This window comes from Notothenia rossii, assembly GCF_949606895.1.
Source record: "Notothenia rossii genome assembly, chromosome: 2".
In the NCBI taxonomy this organism is placed as follows: Eukaryota; Metazoa; Chordata; class Actinopteri; order Perciformes; family Nototheniidae; genus Notothenia; species Notothenia rossii.
In genome coordinates, this window is record NC_136904.1 from 69,267,812 (window position 1) to 69,286,975 (window position 19,164).

Consider the following 19,164-nt stretch of genomic DNA (forward strand, 5'->3'; position numbering starts at 1 on the left):
CCTTCCCCTGGCCCATCAGACAGCAGCAGACAGCGCTATTGATGAGATGCTGTCAGCTGGCATTATTGAGCCCTCTGACAGCCCCTGGGCCTCGGGGGTTGTGATGGTCAATAAGAAGAAGAGTTCAAAGATGAGGTTTTGTGTGGACTACAGACCGCTGAACAGTGTGACCAAGAAAGACTCATACCCGCTGCCCCGCATAGATGAGTGTTTGGACTTGGTGTCTGGCTCATCCTGGTTCTCCTCTTTAGACCTGCGCAGCGGGTATTGGCAAGTTCCCCTCAGCCCAGAAGCCAGACCAAAGACAGCTTTTTGCACTGGGAGGGGGCTGTGGCAGTTTCGAGTCCTCTCCTTCGGCCTGTGCAACGCTCCGGCCACGTTTGAGCGGCTGATGGAAAGGGTCCTCGCTGACGTTCCCCGACAGGAGTGCCTGGTCTACCTGGACGATATCCTGGTCCATGGTAGCTCCTTCCAGGCGGCTTTAGGAGCCCTGCGGCGGGTTCTACAGAGGATAGCAGCAGCGGGGTTGAAGCTCCACCCCGACAAGTGCTGTTTCTTGAGGAGAGAGTTGGAGTTCCTGGGGCACCGAGTCGGAGGAGAGGGCATCAGCACGCTGGAGGAGAAGGTGCGGGCAGTAAAGGACTGGCCAGCCCCCATCAATCTGCGGGAGCTGAAGAGCTTCATTGGGTTAGCGTCGTACTACAGGCGGTTCGTGCGTGGCTTCTCTTGCATAGCTGCACCCCTGTTCCGCCTGCAACAGAAAGACTGTGATTTTGCTTGGACTCCAGAGTGTGAGCTGGCCTTCAGCTCTTTAAAGAAGGCCTTGACGGAGTCTCCCATCCTCACTCCCCCAGACCTCAGCCTACCGTTCGTCCTGGATACGGACGCCAGTGACGTCGGGATGGGGGCGGTGTTGAGCCAGGTGGGGCCTGGGGGGGAAAAAGTGGTGGCGTATTTCAGCAAAACCTTCAACAAAGCTGAACGGCGCTATTGTGTGACACGCAGAGAGTTGCTGGCAATTGTGAGAGCAATCAGCCATTTCAGGTACTACCTGTGTGGCCTGTCCTTCACAGTGAGGACTGACCACGCAGCCCTCCAGTGGCTGATGTCCTTCAAGGAGCCCGAGGGACAGATTGCACGCTGGCTAGAAGGACTGGCGCCGTACGTCTTCACAGTGGAGCACAGGGCGGGGGTTCGCCATACCAACGCTGACGCCCTGTCCCGGCGCCCCTGTGCTCCCAGCGGCTGTCGGTACTGTGAAAAGAGAGAGGACCAAGAAAAGGAGCTCTGTGCAGAGGAGGAGCGAGACCACAGGCATAAACCAGCCGAGCCGGTCTGCAGAGGTGCACGGATCATCGACTCACCCGAATGGAGAGCGCGGCAGGAAGAGGATGCTGACCTACAGCCAGTGCTGAGGTGGGTGGAGTCAGGACAAAAGCCACTGTGGAATGAAGTTGCTGGGTGCTCGCTTGCCACCAAAGGACTGGTTGCAAAGTTTGAGGCTCTCCGGACGAAGGATGGAGTGCTGCAGAGAGCCTGGAAAGAGCCTGCAACGGGGGAGGAGAGGTGGCAGGTGGTGGTCCCCAGGGCGCTGAGGGAAGAAGTGCTTAAGGCCTCCCATGGAACTACGGGGGCAGGACACTTTGGGGTCTCCAAAACCTTGCGTCGACTCCGCCAAAGCTGTTACTGGGGCCAGCTCAGGAGAGATGTTGAGGACTTCTGCCGCCGCTGCGACCTTTGTACGGCGTACAAAGGTCCCACTGATCAGTCACGTGCCCAGCTTCAGCAGCTAGCGGTCGGGGCCCCGATGGAGAGGGTGGCGGTGGACATAATGGGCCCATTCCCGTGCACAGAGAAGGGGAACCGTTACGTCCTGGCCGCCATGGACTATTTTACAAAATGGCCAGAGGCGTATGCTATACCAGACCAGGAGGCGGTGACCGTTGCAGGTGCCCTGGTGGAGGGCATGTTTGCCAGATTTGGAGCGGCCGAGGTCATTCACAGCGACCAAGGAAGAAACTTTGAGTCGAGGGTGTTCGCCGCTATGTGTGACCGGCTGGGCATGCAAAAGACGCGGACTACTCCTCTGCACCCGCAGAGTGACGGACTGGTCGAACGGTTCAATAGGACTCTGGGAAAACAACTCGCTATCCTCACCGCGGAGCATCAGCGTGATTGGGACATGCACCTCCCTCTTGTTCTTTGGGCCTACAGATCGGCTGTGCAGGAGTCCACCTCATGCACACCGGCCCTGCTCATGCTGGGGCGAGAGCTGCGGACACCAGCAGAAATGGCTTTTGGCCGACCCCCCGACACACCAGCGGTTCCTCCGGGACCGGAATATGCCAGGAGGCTCCAGGATAGAATGGAGTCAGCACATGCCTTTGCCCGCGATCAGCTGCAGAAGGCGGGCATGAGACAGAAAAGAAACTATGACACGAGGGCTAGAGGGGGGGACTTCAAGGCCGGGGACCTGGTGTGGGTGTATAGTCCAAGAAGAAAGAAGGGCCGGTGCCCTAAGTTGGACTGTCACTGGGTGGGCCCTTGTGAGGTGCTGGAAAAGCTGGGAGAGGTGGTCTATAGGGTCCAGCTGCCGCCTAGAGGGAGACGGGTGGCCCTCCACAGGGACCGGCTGGCCCCATACAGAGGCGATGCACATCCGCGGCCTAGACCCCCAGCATCGTCTAGGAGAAACCAGACAGTCACTTCCCCCGATTCACTGACTGTGTCCCCTGCTGACCCCCCACATTCACCCCCACCCCCAAACTCACCCCCTGTTCCGGGACAGGATGTTCCAAGCCGGCAAGCGCAGCCGCCTGTGTTCACTCCAAGGCGGCCTCAGAGACCAAGAAGAGCCCCGGGCCACCTCAGAGACTTTTTATGCATTCCCTCGGGGCGAGGGACTTAGTAAGGGGGGGGGCAATGTAGCGATCTGCATTTATTGTTCAAGTGTTCTGTTAACTGTTTGTGTCAGGCTTCTGTGAGGAGAGCAGGTAGGGGCGGGGTTGGGGAGCAGAGGGTTTGGTGTGTGTGTGTCTGTGTGGGCGCGTGCAGGTGAGTGAGAGTTTGGCGCGAGAGGAGAGAGAGTGAGAAAGGACGGATGAGAGCCGTTGGTTGTTAATAAACCTGTTTAACTTGAGAACGCTTCACTCGTCATTCCGACACGTCCGGGTGGACGTTACAATAGCATAACGTTAGCATTTTGCTTCTGCCGACTAGATTTATTATTCAAAAATTATAAAAGTAGGGTTGACATGTGGATATTATCCGGCTGAACAAAACGTGATCCATCTCTTAAATATGTGTCAACCACAGACCTTATTTCGAGCTATTTTCCAAAATCCTATGGAGAAATTGCATTGCGTTTTAGACGAAGGAACCGGAGGAAGTTTACTTCCGGGTTTAAGGACGCATCACTGCGGCTCTCTATAAGGACGGTATTTTGCTTGTCAGATTCATTGTCAGATTCAGATTTCGCGGGTGTGCCGTGTCCACGTAGAGCTACGTCGATCCTTGCGTAATGCGGAAGTAGGCGTGGTTAAATCTAAACTCGATAGACGCTACCCGGCCTAACCCATAGATCCGTGGGTGAATAATGTCAATCACCACAATAGATACGTTATTTTCCCTATGCAATTCTCCATTTACTCAACAATAACACATAATTATCATTGTGTTTATTTATTTGTTTGATTAATAAACACAAGTTGGAGTCCGTGAGGACCGAGGGTCGGAGCAGCTCATTTGCTTTACAGAATATTACACCCGGAAGTAAGTATTCTCTCCGCTTCGCTTGACAAACCCCGTGATAGTCCGCAAGCTCTGTGATTGGAGAGTGTGCTCCGAGGGTTAAGCCGAGCGTCGAACAGCAATTGAAATGGGATGGAACGACGGCAGACTGTCCAAAACTGGATTTGAACGGGTCCACCCCGTCCCTCCCTCCCCCACCCCGTCCCCAGAACTACACATGCTGGCTATTGTGTTTCGCAACATGTTCTCTATCTATGGCACCTCTCTACTGGGAGTTGTAGTTTTAAAAGACGTTTTTGTATTTCCCATAATAAGAAGTTGCCAGTATTAAACTGTGTACATCCCTGGAGGTGTAGGGGATAGGAAACACTCAAATGTAAAACATATCATTAATAAATGGGTGAAAATTGCTTGTGCCCATAATGGGCAGCATTAATATATACCCACATGACGGCTAAGGTCAGAAGAGCTTTATTTAACAGCTGGTCTTATGTTTGTGACCCCTCCTGTTGTTAATTGATAAGTCTGTAACATGCACTTGTCAAGGTTCGGAGGCACATTTTGCAAATATGGCAGTAACCATCGATCATCTTAAGATAAGGTATACTTTATTGATCCCAAGTTGGAAACATTTGAGTTACATCAGCATGTGTAACAGTTGTAAATATGCAGTGGTGTTTATTTGTAAATCATTTAATATAATCACACAAATTCTGTGTTTTATATTTAATAATTCTGTGTTCTTTATTTATTGATTGTTCAATACCTGACAAGGCCGGAGATGAAAAACTTGGGTCGCGGGTTCCTCAACAGTGCATCACAAGACATCTATCAATATTTGTGTATACCTCCACCATTAAACTGTCATATTCTGCACATTTCTTATACCATCTACATACATCTTATATAAGAGTATAATACATATATACAATATCAGTTAAAATAAGTGCTTCAACATAGTTAACATTGCTGGAGGTATACACAAAGTTTTTCATTCATTGCATAACTACACCGTTTGTGTATATATGTCAATAAACCTTAGGAAATCTTGAAAGGGATGTGCAAAATAGTCATTATATACAGTCTTTAATTAACTATTAGTAGAGAATAACGAGTAATGAATATACTTTATAGGGATCCTATTGATATCTAATAATAAAAATAATGAAATTCAATAACATGCTTTAACCACTAGGTGTCCCTTTATATCAGGAGTGCACGTTTATGGTGTAAATACAGCCTATCTACCAATTGGATCAAATATAAAAGTCAGCCGAATTAGTGTTTATACTGCAAGGAGATGTATTGTGTGAAAATAAATGTAAGATGTTGTTTAATTGCTGATATATTTATGATCCACGTCACGTTTTCAGTGTTGGCGGCAGTTCCTCATGTTTGTCTAGAAGTCTTCTCATCAAGGCTCTATAAATAGATAATTACTGCAGATATGTAATATTTAATGCAGCCGAACCGTGTATTACAATGCCATTATGTGATTACCTCCAAAGACAAAAAAAGCAAGCACACTCGGAATAAAGTGTTTTCGTTCTGTTTCCGGTATTTGTTTATGACGATGTGATGTGAGATGTGACATGTGAGACTGGAATTGCACCGGGAAAAATAACGTATCTATGGCACCATTTTAGATGCGGATTTTTTTAAACTAACCAACACTATACATTGACGGGGAAGGGGGTAGCAATAAAGATAACACCATTAAACAGTTACACAACATAACAGAAATAATATCGATGGCAGCGTCCCTAGCAACCACCTTGGTAACAATGAAAACGTTGTATAGACACAATTTCCTGAAGTAATCTTCATAATAACTAGCAAACTAAAGATCATGTACATCCACTGCACACATAATCTGAAATAACAACTCATATTTCTCGCATCAAATGACATCAAAACGCATTTTAATGGCCAAACTAACTTTAAAATAGGCATTTTACACCGAGAATAAAATGAAGTTCGGCCATGTTTTTTTTTCTGCAGGGAGAAATGTGAAGATCACGTGACATAGACGCCAGCCATTGGAATGAATGGTGAAAAAAAACGAAGGGATCTTACAATTTCAGAGGCGTTTTTGTAGAAATACTACGTCCTACGTTGTGGACCAACGTAGTTATTACACGTTTTTGTGTGAGACTGGGTTGGTCTCACCCACACTCATTGGAGAAGAGAGGAATTCTGGGTGTCTGTGGTTGTCGCAGGAACCCCTGACAGAGAAAGAGACAGAGAGGCAGACACAGCTAAATGAAGTGAGAGTGAGAGTCTAGGGGGGAGGTAGAGAGGGAGGACCTGCCTCTCAGATCAAAGATGAGCTCCGGTTGTAATTCAACCCTGCAGGATGACGTACCTCTGTCCTGTCTGACACATTTAAAGCAGCTCCACATGAGTCCATGGCACGGCCTGAGTCAGCCCCAGAAAACACACCCCTGTCCCAGGCATGCACGCACGAGCCTTCTGCCCTCACGTCAACCTCGTAAATAGAAATTGGTTACGAGACAAGAAGTTAATCCGAGAGGTGTTGAGAGATAAAAACCAGGTTTGGAGGGAAGAAGGATGCAGACGAAAACAGAGGAAAGAGGCCAAACGTATGGATGTGTGATGATGTCCGCCCGCTTTGATCTGACAGAGAGGGCTGTGGATGCGTGAGGGAAGTTATGGGAGAGATGATTTGTTAGAGGCTGCATGATGACTGGAATTTTACTGTCCATGTGCCGGCCAGGATTGGTCACCTTTGACTTCAACCCCCACAAACACTTGCGAGGCTCACCCCGAATGATCTTGGCGAGAGGATCTGAAGTCCTCAGAATGTGTCTGCTTCTCTATGTGTGTGTGTGGCTTAGAAACCCATGCACAGTTTACACTATCTCCTGATTTTAGAATGCATTACCTATGTCTGTCTTCACATTCATGCACTTGTGTTTCCGTGTCTGTGTGTGTGTGTCAGGAATTGAATCAAGATGAGCCAAAGATGTTCAGCAGAGGAAAGCTGGTTCTCATTGCACAGAATGTTTGAGGTAATATAAGAAATAAATTGAGCATGAATTATACTGAGTTGCGTCATATTAGCTTTACACAGTGGTCGAATATGTTGTAATTAGTAACTGGGAATAGCAACAAAATACATATAAAAAGCGACAAAAATGAATCAAGGCAACAGCAAACAAACTTAGAATACTAAAAATTACCTGAATATGCTTTGGTGGATGCAAGTTGGAATCTGGCTTGCAGCCCCTGAATCACCCCTGAATCGTTCAACACCGTCCTTCTCCAATAAAGGCTATTCTGGACCTTAAAAATCTATTTTAAAAAAAATCAACAACTTCAACTCAGTTACTCCTTAGGACTTTTACCTTTATTGGTATGGTATATACGGTGGTACATGGTCCAACGGCCGAAAACACTTCCATCAGGAGAAACGTGCTGCACTTTCAAAAACAATGCAAATATTAAAACACAAATTTGCCAAAACACATGCAAAGAAGAGACATCTTCACCAACTTAAAAACATATTCTCAGAATTAAGAAAACATTCAAACATTTGACGAAACATGGAAACGGGGACACTAAAAAGTGAGGCACACAGCTTGGACCGGAGCGCTTGTTGACGTTCAGCAAGTTAGCCTGTTTCATAATTTCTTGTCGGTATAGTATATATTTGAAATGATAGGTTAGCTAGCTAGCTTACAGCAGATCTGAAATCATATTTTATGGAATCATGTGAACATGTTGTTAAAATAGGCCAATGAAGTTTACATTTCAGGTAAGTTTCCAGTGACAGTTAGCCAACTTTATAATCCCCGAATGTCAAACATCGCTCCGGTCCCAACTGTGTATGTGTTGTCAAGTTGGTCATGTTTCTTGATATGGATGTGTTTTTGCACATTTGTGTTTTTTTATTCGCATCTTTTTGTTAAACTGCAGTGTGTTTCTCCTGATGGGGGCGATGTAACACGTTTGCACGCGCCAGCCACCGTAGCTAAAGGTTTATACGGGCTCACCATTATTTCATTTAAAAAACTTTTTATTATCTTTGCATTTTTTTAAACTAAATCCCAGTCCTGGATTGCTTAAGAGAGTTTGACAAAAAGAAAAGCCATGTCTTTTTTTTGTTGCACAGCTTTTTTCCAGTTAATTGCAGACTTGGAATTGAGCAAACAAATATGTTCGAAAGACATTGTGGCCTTTATATAAAAAACATACTTTTGCATAACTTCAAAATAACTAGGGTGCCAACCAGAACATGTGAACCATGTTTTCTTTCTTGTTGTTACTTAAGTCTTTTGTGGTAATTGCTTTGTCGCAACACATAAGCTTTCATTTATGTGATATAACTAAAGTGGCACTTAACATGATCAGTGACAGGCAGTGTATAAAAGCCTGTATTTAGCCAAAGCCTTCTCAAGTGAATGAAACAACAGGCAATATCCATGAGAGGTACATGTTGGGCAATAAAACCATAGGCACCTCCACTCATATACAGTACGGAGTGGTTCTTCAGCAACGCCCATTCATTCATATATCCACACTTCTGCTTTCTGCTGCCCAAAGGGCTGATGACAAGGTGTTTCTGAAATCGCATTAGGGGCCCTTTCATAAAGGTTTCATTGGGGAGTGTGTAACAGCTTGAAGCATTTAGGATTTGTTTAATACGATGCAGACCCGCCGCTCGGTGCTTTGTCTCCTGTGTGGAAAGCAGCCCGGGATGCCGGAGACCCCCACTGTCAGAGTTTGCTTTGATATCTGGAGATTGAGGATGGAAACAGGGCAGACACACACTCCACCACCACCACCACCACCACCACCACCCCAAGAACCTGTATGTTCTGCACCTTGCCCTATAGAGTTATGGCCGTCCAATGAACAAGCCAAGCTTTGAAGTGCGGCTCTGTGCGGCTTTACACTCTATGGTAGAAGTCGTGCGTGAATCACGATATACAGTACTGTGTCTGTTCAGGCACATGCTGTATCTGTTAGGTAAGAGTTCCAAAACACTAACTGTCATCAAAAGGTACCGGAAAATCAAAGGATGTTTAGAAAATAGTAATACCCATAATATAAATTTCACAGGCCCTTATGCACACTTCCACACATGTACAAGGATATTTAGATCCAAGCCTCATGATACATGTCTGAGCTCTCCCACCTGAGCTACACATATACACACATGTATACAAACTTGTATTCAGTCCGGCAGTGGCTCATTCAGTAGGGGCTTGGACTGGGAGCCATAGGGTCGCCGGTTCAAGTCCCCGAACAGACCTAAATAGGGGGTGTGGACTGCTACTTGGAGAGATCCCAGTTCACCTCCTGGGCCCTGCCGTGGTGCCCTTGAGCAAGGCGCCGGACATCCCCTCTTCCCCAGGCTCTGTACAATAGCTGCCCACTGCTCCTAGTACTAAACTCCTGGTACTGCGATGGGTTAAAAGCAGAGAACACATTTCGCTGTGTGCTCTGCATGTGTGACCATTAAAGAGGGGTTTCATCCCTCTGATTCTATTCTATTAGTGGTGGATTGTTTATATGATCGGTTTTGTCCAAGTACAGAGAAATCTTGGCGTAAGCCTTAAAGTTTAAACTCAACCCACGCTCAACTCAAACGCACTTCATTGACTTGACAGTAACGAAAAACAGTGTTGCCGGAGCAATTATGTTGGCTATAACACAATTATATTCATTATATATGTACTTCCAGAATGTGAACTTTAACCAGGCCCAACTTGAAGGAAAGGACGGGGGTAGGCCTTGTCGAAAGGGTCAGAGTGAATTTGCAGAACAAATGACAGAGGCCTGATGGGGCAGTCTCGTGCGCAAATAGTGTTGCGTAATTAGCGGTGCACTTGTGACCCTGGTGACGGTAGGCCCAGGGCTCGCAGGGCGATGCTGCAGCCAGGTGCAGGGGTGCAGGGCAGCCTGGGTAAGACTCAGCTGGGGCTGTTTGGAGGAGGCTGGGCAAACAGTAGTGCTGTTTGTTCTGCTGATTGGTCGGCGAACAATGAGGGTGAAGATCACCGGATGTCAACACAGGGGTGGCACTTACAGTCTACTGTCACTCTCAATGTCACCTGTGTCACCAACAACACCATCAGCCCTATTAAAGATTGGAATGTTTGTTTATCCTTAAACTATGAGGCAATTCTCTATGCTGCCAAAACAGGCAGAATTATATATAACCCCAACCCTAACTCCCTCCTGGCTGGTCCACAAAAAAGCACCATCCGTCCTCTGTAACAATTTCAGAATGCAAAAGCTGGACTAGTTTTCCTACCTATGTTCTACTACAATACACATCTCCTCCGCTCCCATCACTGGCTGCCCATATCTGCTTCAAGACACTGGTACTGGCCTACCATGCTGTTAATAGATAGGGTCCTTCCTACATCCAGGACATGGTCAAACCCTACAATCCAGCACGTTCCCTCGCTACTGTCTCATTTAGAGTAGGACCATGTTGTCACTACGCGATCCATACCGGAAACCCGATTTGTTTTGCCCATGTGCAAAAATGCAACTACTTCCTTTGATACTCAAGCAGGTCGAAACAATTTACGGCAGTTTATGGGATTTAAATAAATAAATGCTATCTTTGGATGGACTAGTTATGTCATAGAAGTGATCAGTGGATTAGTGCGTTGGTGTTCGGATCAGCGCCGCACAGGTTCAAACCCCACTGCAGTCAACATGTCGTTGTGTCCCTGGGCAAGACACTTCAACCCCAAATTGCTCCTGTGGGGATTGTCCACAGTATTGAGTATGTACAGTAAGTCACTTTGGATAAAAGCATCTAACAATTAACATGTAATGTAATGTATAGAAAGTAATTACAAGGTTATATCAGGAGAAGAGACTACTAAAAAATCTGTACTTTTTCAACAATGCCATAAGAAAAGAGTGGTGACAGGAAGTAGCTGCATTTTCGCTCATGCTCAGAGCAAATTGGTGTTCTGATACGGATCGGGCAGCGACATCAGGTACCCCAGAAAAAAACTTGCCTGTTTGCAATCCTTGCTCCAAAATGGTGGAGCAAGCTCCCCATTGATATCACGACAGCAGACATCAACACATCTTCAGCCGCAGACATAAGACCCACCCACCTTCCACCTTGGCCAATGCAGTAGCACTAACAATGGATTGGCCTTTTGAAAGGTAATGTTCCTGGTTGTTTGCACTTAATACAAGTTGCATTGGATAAAAGCATCAACTTATTTAAATGTAATGTGTTTTGTGTTTTCATTCACTGCTAACCCTGATAGCTCTTTAGCTCCCACTCCAAACACCTCAGTGACAGAAAAGCTGACGCTGTGTATCTCTCTCGACACAGTGTGTTTGCTACAGCCACCAGGAGGTTTCCCGTTCTAATCCAAGGAGGATATTATTGGATGTGCCAGTGCTCATCTGAGAAGGCTTCAAATGCGTGGCCCCCCACTGTTCCTGGGCCCCTGAGGGCAGGCCCACTGGGACACATTGTAAAGACGACACCGCATTTCTCCTTCAGACACTCTGACCTGAGCTGTTTGCTCCGAGGTGAGGAGCGTGGGTCTGTGAAGAGGAGACGTAATGAGGAAAACAGGTGAGCTGTTTAACTAGAGTTTCACAGCTATTAAAGTGCCAACACACCGGGTCACCATGGTGATGAGGGCGGCGTGCGAGGCTTCTGGGGAGTCAGCATATTTTTGTGGTAGTTTCTTTTTTGTAAGTTGTCTGGGTTAGTCCGTTTTACCGAATGTATTCACTTGTATGTGCGGATTATGAACTTTATTACACAATTACAAAAACCTTACTCCTCAGAAAGAGAAACCAACACAGGTTGTTGCTGTTAGAAATATACACTGTCACACTTAACTAGGCTATTGATTAACATATTTTTTGTTATAATATGTTGAAGTCTTTCGTGTTTTTAGAATTTGAATACTTTTTTTTTTTTTTTAACTATTGCAGTTTGAGAACCCCCATTCAGTATTGAGACCATATATACAGTCTATGATTGAGACAATCCCTCTGCAAAAGTCTGCTTTGTAAAGTACTGTCAAAATATTGTTTTCAACATACCCTGATACCCTGTGTGTTTGCAAGATTCATTATTAATTTTGTTGTGCTTTCTACCAAATTCTAGCCGCATGAGGACCTTGCAGTGCAGAAGCTGTTTAGACAACACAACTACCTGGCTAGGTTTAAGTAAAGATAGTGGTGTGGGTTAGAATATGCTTTGAAGATTAGTTCGTTAAGTTTACGAAGATACGAAACAAATAAGTCAATGTTCTGGTTTCACACAGGACTGAAACAGCTGTTTTCTGGGTAATTTTGGGCCGACCCTTCCAACATGACCTCCTCCCTCGATTTGATTTCTTGCCTTTTGTACCATTTAACCCTGACTCACGATTATGTGGGTTATTGTAGTGCGTTATGTTTTTCGATGGAAGTATGGATGTTCTATATCCAAAATGCAACCTCTTGAGAGTTTTAGTTTTGGGAAGAGAAACTTAAAGGGTATATCATTGATCATCGAGAGCCCTTCACACCCGGTCTTAAGTTGGCATTCCTTGTACATTGAAGGATTTAGGATTGTTGGAGTTAAACTTCACATCCTCAAATAGGCCTAGAGTTGTTCCATGTTGCTGTCAGGGTGAGATGTGTCTCTCGCTGTCCTGGGTACACGTGATACAGAAGCAATATTTTCCATTTGCAACACTGTCTATTGGCTCACACAGAAGAACAACTTTTCATCATTTTCCGTAAATGTAAGTGGTAAGTAAGTAAGCAATTTTAAAAAAACACTACATGATTTAACATGGATTTGAATATCAACTCTTAGCCACAAAGTTTTCAATTTGACTGCTTTCTGACCTTTGCACAAGGCTGTTTCAGATATCCTCCATCCAGACCCATGTAATCCAGCAGGATGTGATGCACTAATTATATTTACAAGTGCGAGGCCCAGACTCCACAATTTCACCAACATGATAAACACACCTGCCGGCCGATGGCAGGACAGCCTCACAGTGTTTGTCAGTTGATGTTAAATCAATAAACTGAAGGATCCTGATACAGAGCACAAACTGCAGGAGTGTTACTCATTCTGGCCCGCAAAATGTTCCGCTCTGCTGAATCATATCTCATCTCAATGGTATTCAGAGCTGTTTCTCCAGTGGACACGATCTCACGGTGATGGCTAGAAAATACTTCATGTGGTCAGGTGACGTTGAATTTCCATACTTTATCATGTGGTATTATTAAAAATAATAATAATAAACTAATTATTGCATACTTGATGTTCGTTTTTACTTCTTTCTCTTAAATACTGTACAGAGGACTGCTATCATTAAGCCAGAAATGCTTAACTACATTTTTAAAAGCATGAATAAGTACTAATTTTTGTTATTATTTAATTAAAATTGTATATGGAATTAGTGAAATTTCATTTTGTGAATCAACAAGCTTTATTTAAATCAATTGGCTCCCGATTATTGCCTTTTAAGATAACTATTTAATTGGTATAAGAGTGATATGTTGTAATATATTGAACATGTTCTGTTCCATATTCCATAGGGAGGCGTCTGGCGCTAGTTGGCGCAGGACCGTCTGTCAAACTCCAATCTATCACCCAATCATGATACTCGCTTTCCATTGTGAGATTGGACTTAAACCAATAACGACGCGAGTTCCCAATGGACGGAGCCAATCACGTCACGGCATCACAATGGACAGAGCCACTCACTGCACGGCTTCTCCCCGAACCCGCCCCCCTCACGCTTTGGTTGACAGTGGCGAGGCGTATCAGTGGTATTCAGAGTAAGTAACAACACTACATGTTTCTATTTTCCCGTTTACAGTCATAAAACCTATTTTTACAACCGTCGTTTTGGCGTCAACTTTTACATTACTGTATACAGTCGGCAATTTCAGTCTGCATAAAGTTAGCAAGCCAGCATTGCTAATGCTATCGTGTCTAGGTTAAATACACGTTATTATATTAATCAATGTCAACAGCCATGTGTTATACATCCGATTGACAACAGTAATTTAAATAAGTTGTTAAACGACTCTTGTATGAATGGGCATGTTGTAATTAGTAACTACACTTCTGTGAGCAGTGGTACAGAAGTCATACAGCATATATACTGTATACACAGAGGTGGGAAGTAACTAAGAACATTTACTCAAGTACTGTACTGAGTAGAATTTTGAGATACTTGTACTTCACTTGAGTGTTTCCATATTTTTCTACTGTGTACTTCTACTCCACTACAATTCAGAGGTAAATGGTGCACTTTTACTCCACTACTATGTGTTTAATAGCTTACCTTTAGTTACTGTACAGTTTCGGTTAAGATGCCGAATGGTTACTGGTGGCGTTTCATGAGTTTATGTTTATCAGTTTATTTGTTCATATAGACACCTAAAGTATATCATATATTATATGATATAAATATCTTTATGTGAGATAAGGGATCGTTGCCTACTATGATATGATAAAGTGTGTTATATGCTCCAGGAAGGATACAGTATATTGTTGAATATATATGCAAGATAGCTATATACTGTATATAACATTACATTAATTGTAATTCAATATACATACATCAATCATTTATGGATAAAAGGATAACTTCACCGTTTATGAACATGATGTGTGTTTATACATGATTATATGTGTAGATAACCTGTATAAATAATGGTTAACATGGTGTCAGTGTTGTTCGCTTTCGGGTGTAGTTCTCTCTAACACTTGCATTGTTATTTTACTTAAAGTTTAGATGATTACTAAACCTATTAGCCATAAATAAATGGGAGATGCGGAATGGACGGGCTTTGGCCTTCAGGAGGGATAACCCCGCTCCAAGGAAACGGAAGTGACGTGACCTCTGTCAGAAGGTACAGTATAGAAACATATGTAGATATTACTTATTATTCACATATGATAAGTATATTACTGAACATTTACAATTTACTGGTGCAAATATTATCAATCAAAGGATTTACACTGAGTGACTCACTCCAGACTAAAGCATAATGATGATAGTTTCAGATTAAGAAATGCCTCATGCATATATCACACTCCCAGTAGTTACCCCCAGAGCCCAGCCTCCTCCCTGTGGTCTGCCAGGAGCCCCCAGAGCCCAGCCTCCTCCCTGTGGTCTGCCAGGAGCCCCCAGAGCCCAGCCTCCTCCCAAGCAGTCTTTGGGTGCTGTCCATGTACGGCAGGGATATCCTCTCCCACATGGACCATATCAAGGCCAGCATCACCTCCACATTTGGTTCCATCTTAAAGATGGACTCAACCAAAAAGGTCAAATATAACGTGACTGTGTATTTGATTTCCATGTTTGTTAAACTCTCTTATAAACAATAACATTAAAAACTAGTTTTTATTATAAATGTGTTCGGTTATAAATCTGGAAACATTAACTGCTATAGATCATTTCTAATAAATGCCTCAACTTCGCTGTTGTCACATTCCAGATCACAAAGCATCAAAGCAAGGTGGAGATGCAGCTCTTCTCTGCTCCACCCTCTGGCCCTCAGTTGGAGATGCAGCTCTTCTCTGCTCCACCCTCTGGCCCTCAGTTGGAGATGCAGCTCTTCTCTGCTCCACCCTCTGGCCCTCAGTTGGAGATGCAGCTCTTCCCTGCTCCACCCTCTGGCCCTCAGATGGAGATGCAGCTCTTCCCTGCTCCACCCTCCGGTCCACAGGTGGAGATGCAGCTCTTCCCTGCTCCACCCTCAGGTCCGCAGGTGGAGATGCAGCTCTTCCCTGATCCACCCTCAGGTCCTCATGTGGTGTTGCAGCTATTCCCTGCTCCACCCTTGGGCTCCATGATATATACACCAGTGAGCTCACAGTTTTCTGTCCTGGTCGCTGCTCCACAGGCTCTGAATGCCAGCCTCTCTCTGCTTTTCCTGCTCCTAGTCCTGCTCCTGCTCCATACAGCCAAACACTTACCCGCAAAGTACTGCCCAACACGTGTGAAGGTGTAGGAGGTTTGGGACAGCGGACACTGGACACTGCCAGTACAGGGAGTAGTGAACTACATTGTGCCAAAGGAGCAATGGTTGGAGGACATAACTAAATGTATATCCCCCCCACCAGAGGCATGGACACTGGACACTTATTTATGTATAAAGTTTGGTGTATAGATTGATATTCATTTATATATATGATATGTATATATTTTATTAAGTTTATGATAATGTTTATTTTATGTTAAAACTCATTTAGAGTGTTATTTTGTTATACTTCACCTTTCTTACTTTTATGGGTTGTTTTACATTTTATTAAGTTGACCTACTTTAAAATAAAGGTTTGGTTCTATCAAGTATGTGACTGTCCAATAATTGAGTGGAGAGCTTTGTTTAGAATTTCTATAGGTTTTCTCTTTGTTTGTTAAAAGAAATACATCATAACACCAATACCTTCCTAGTTCATATTAAATGTAATGGTTACACTTAATTATTTATCCACAGCACACAAACCATGAGCAGGTCCATATTGCAGTGATGCAAATTAGTCGCTTTTCGGCGCCTCCCGCTTTGGGTGACTTGTGTAATTCGTGGAGAACCGAAGAGTTTTCGTTTTGGGGGGGGGGGGGGCCGTCAGTCCGTCCGTCAGCTTCTCACTTCAAAAAAGAAGAAGAAATCTAGATCGCAAAATAATTAAACAAGCGAGTGCCTGTTTTTCCTGGCCAAGGACAGGTTCATTGAACACAACACGAGCGTAACGTGTCTTCACCATAGGTCTTCACGTGGTTATGTCTCGTCTGAAAGGAGTAACGGAGTGCATCGGAACGCCGCTCCAACTCTTCAAATATTGCAGTACCCATAAGGAGCCGTACACATGCCGCAGTGTTTGCGAGGCTGTGTCTTTAGTTGTAAGCACAGTGGCGATCTGTTGTTATTAGCATCTGGTTAGCTAGCTATGCTAACGAATTTAAAGAGCTTTTCTACAACCAGGTGGAAGAAAGCTCTCTCCTGAGAGGCTCAAATAACCTCAGCTCAGTGAGGTTAAGGCACACCTTGATATTATCATTATAGTTATTAATGAGACATTAGAGACTCAATTATTAGGTATAAAATACTATATGACAGTAACAAAAAAAAGTTGTTAAAAATAACAAGAATAGAGTTTGAAAGGGGAGTGATTTGTAAAATATCCAGAAAGAAAAAATGTGTCATTGTCAGATGGTATATTACGCTGTTTCTTTTTTCTGCTTCGAATAGTTCTCTCTTTTTTCACCATACCTGTGTTTGCATCACTGATATTGGGTACTTCAAAACTATCCCTGATAAAGAAAATAATAATAATTGTATGTAATAAACTTGAAAGAAGTAGATAAGTTTTACTTAATATTTATTAGAAATATATAATATTTAATAGAAATGTGTTAATAGTTAACTGCATAACACAAGTGTTATTAGTCAACAAACGCATACGTTGTTGGTCTTTATTAAAGTACTTCTGTATATAAAGACTTTTACATGCTACAGAAGGGGAACAGGGAGCAAGAGAATCGTTTTTTTTCCAGTTTTTCTCTTTTTCCTCTTTCTCCCTCTTTTTTCTTCTTCCCCCTTCTTCCCCCTTCTTCTCCTTTCTTCCCCCTCCTTGCAACACTATTGTTCCCCAGCTTTGGCGCAGTGGCTAGAGCCTTGGTGTTCGGATCAGATGGTCACAGGTTCAAACCCCACTGCAGTCAGCATGTCGTTGTGTCCCTGGGCAAGACACTTCAACCGAAATTGCTCCTGTGGGGATTGCCCACGGTATTGAGTATGTAAGTCGCTTTGGATAAAAGCGTCTAACAAGTAAAATGTAATGTAATATACAATATACTTATATTTTAAAAATATTAGACTACCATATAGCTTTTTTACGGAGCCCTGGAGGGTCCATAGAGAGAAAAATAAATAAAACAAGGCCACGTTTTATTAATTTGTGCGCACGAGATGTATTTTGTGGCCTCAATTTATATAAAACGAGGCCACGTTTTGTTAATTCGTGCACACGAGATGTAATTCGTGGCCTCAATCTAAATAAAACGAGGCCACGCTTTATTAATTTGTGCGCACAATATACTTTCTCGTTCGCACAAGATACTTTCTTATGATTAGACACATCGAACTGCCCGATTATTACGCCAGATTATTAGTTTTATGAAGAAGATGTCCGGTCGCCAGGGTGTGTGTGTGTGTATGTTTGTGTGTATGTTTGTGTGTGTGTCTATGTCTGTGTGTGTATGTGTGGGCATTTGTTTTCAGAAGATATTATGATAGTGGCGTTCGTTCTGGTGCACTCCGACAGCATTTAGCACTAGCCTACATTGAGATTGAGATTAAACGAATTTCTTTCACTTGGGAATACACATAGGAGTTAGCCAGATGTGTGTAAATTACTGTTCATGGTAATTTGAAAACAAATGTTGGACACACACATACACCGAACACACACACACATCATGTAGCATTTCACATTTCCATAGCAACAACAATTTCCTGTCAACAGCGTAAACTCGCCTTCAAAATAAAAGCATCTAAATAAAACAGGAAGTTAACCTAAATTACATTTAAGACATATACAACTGCAACGAAAGTAACAAAAACAATGTCATCCTTTTCAGTTTCAAAGAACACAAATAGAGGGAATAATCGGGCAGTTTGATGTTTGTATAGGTGTGTGTGTGTGTGCGGCTAAAACGTAGCAGCCTCAATCTCTATTCAGCTGAAGGTAAGCACAGCGAAGGCGGCGCGTAAAAGACACAGCTCTCTGCGCGCAGATGGCAGATACTGTGAGAGTCACGGACATTCATTCATAGATCAAGGCAGACTGGTTCACAGACTCTCCTTTTTTGCAAATCCGGTGCTTAATAACCTGTTAAGCCCGAGAGACCCCAGTACCGGGGCCTCCTGCAACACCTTGCAGGAAACAGTGTCTGAGGGCATGTTCATTGGATAAACTATGAATGTTTTATATCCATGTAACGGGAAGAAACTCATCTAACTGATCATTTTTATTTATTTTTCCCAAAAAAAACACAACGCTAACGCTGAGCCTCTGAACTAGCAACGAGCGAAAAATGCTAACAGATGACTGCACCGAAATTCACTCACAAAACCTTATTATTTATATTTGCTGCACATCCAACCCATTGTTTCACATCGTGAGGTGACACAGAATCGAGGGGTACCCTTCATTATCACTCAATTATACGAACTCTCAGAGATAATAACAAGAACAGACATCAAAACATATGGCGCTAAGTAGCTAAAAACGCTAACATGGCTCACCTGTGTCGTAGTCTGGTCAAAAGTGGTCTTCAATTGCATTAAAACGATAAAAACGCTGCTGAAGTTAATCCATAGGTTAATCCAATGTGTCTGTGTCCCCTTGAAATGATTTCTGATAATCCATAA

At 43.8% G+C, this 19,164-nt stretch overlaps 1 protein-coding gene across 7 annotated transcripts; it reads left to right on the forward strand.

Moving 5' to 3' along the window:
• Positions 1-5,972: 5,972 nt before the first annotated feature.
• Positions 5,973-16,079, forward strand: LOC307028504 (uncharacterized protein). 7 transcript variants are annotated; one of them, XM_079663584.1, is made up of 7 exons: positions 5,973-6,782; positions 11,087-12,510; positions 12,621-12,958; positions 13,312-13,554; positions 14,515-14,637; positions 14,828-15,052; positions 15,226-16,079. In XM_079663584.1, the coding sequence occupies exons 6-7, from the start codon at positions 14,957-14,959 to the stop codon at positions 15,739-15,741; spliced, it is 612 nt and encodes a 203-aa protein (XP_079519710.1). In that variant the 5' UTR covers positions 5,973-6,782; positions 11,087-12,510; positions 12,621-12,958; positions 13,312-13,554; positions 14,515-14,637; positions 14,828-14,956; the 3' UTR covers positions 15,742-16,079. The 7 variants fall into 7 exon arrangements, with proteins under 7 accessions (XP_079519710.1, XP_079519712.1, XP_079519711.1 ...); XM_079663586.1 differs by having other exon boundaries at positions 12,631-12,958; XM_079663585.1 differs by having other exon boundaries at positions 11,087-12,503.
• Positions 16,080-19,164: the final 3,085 nt, after the last annotated feature.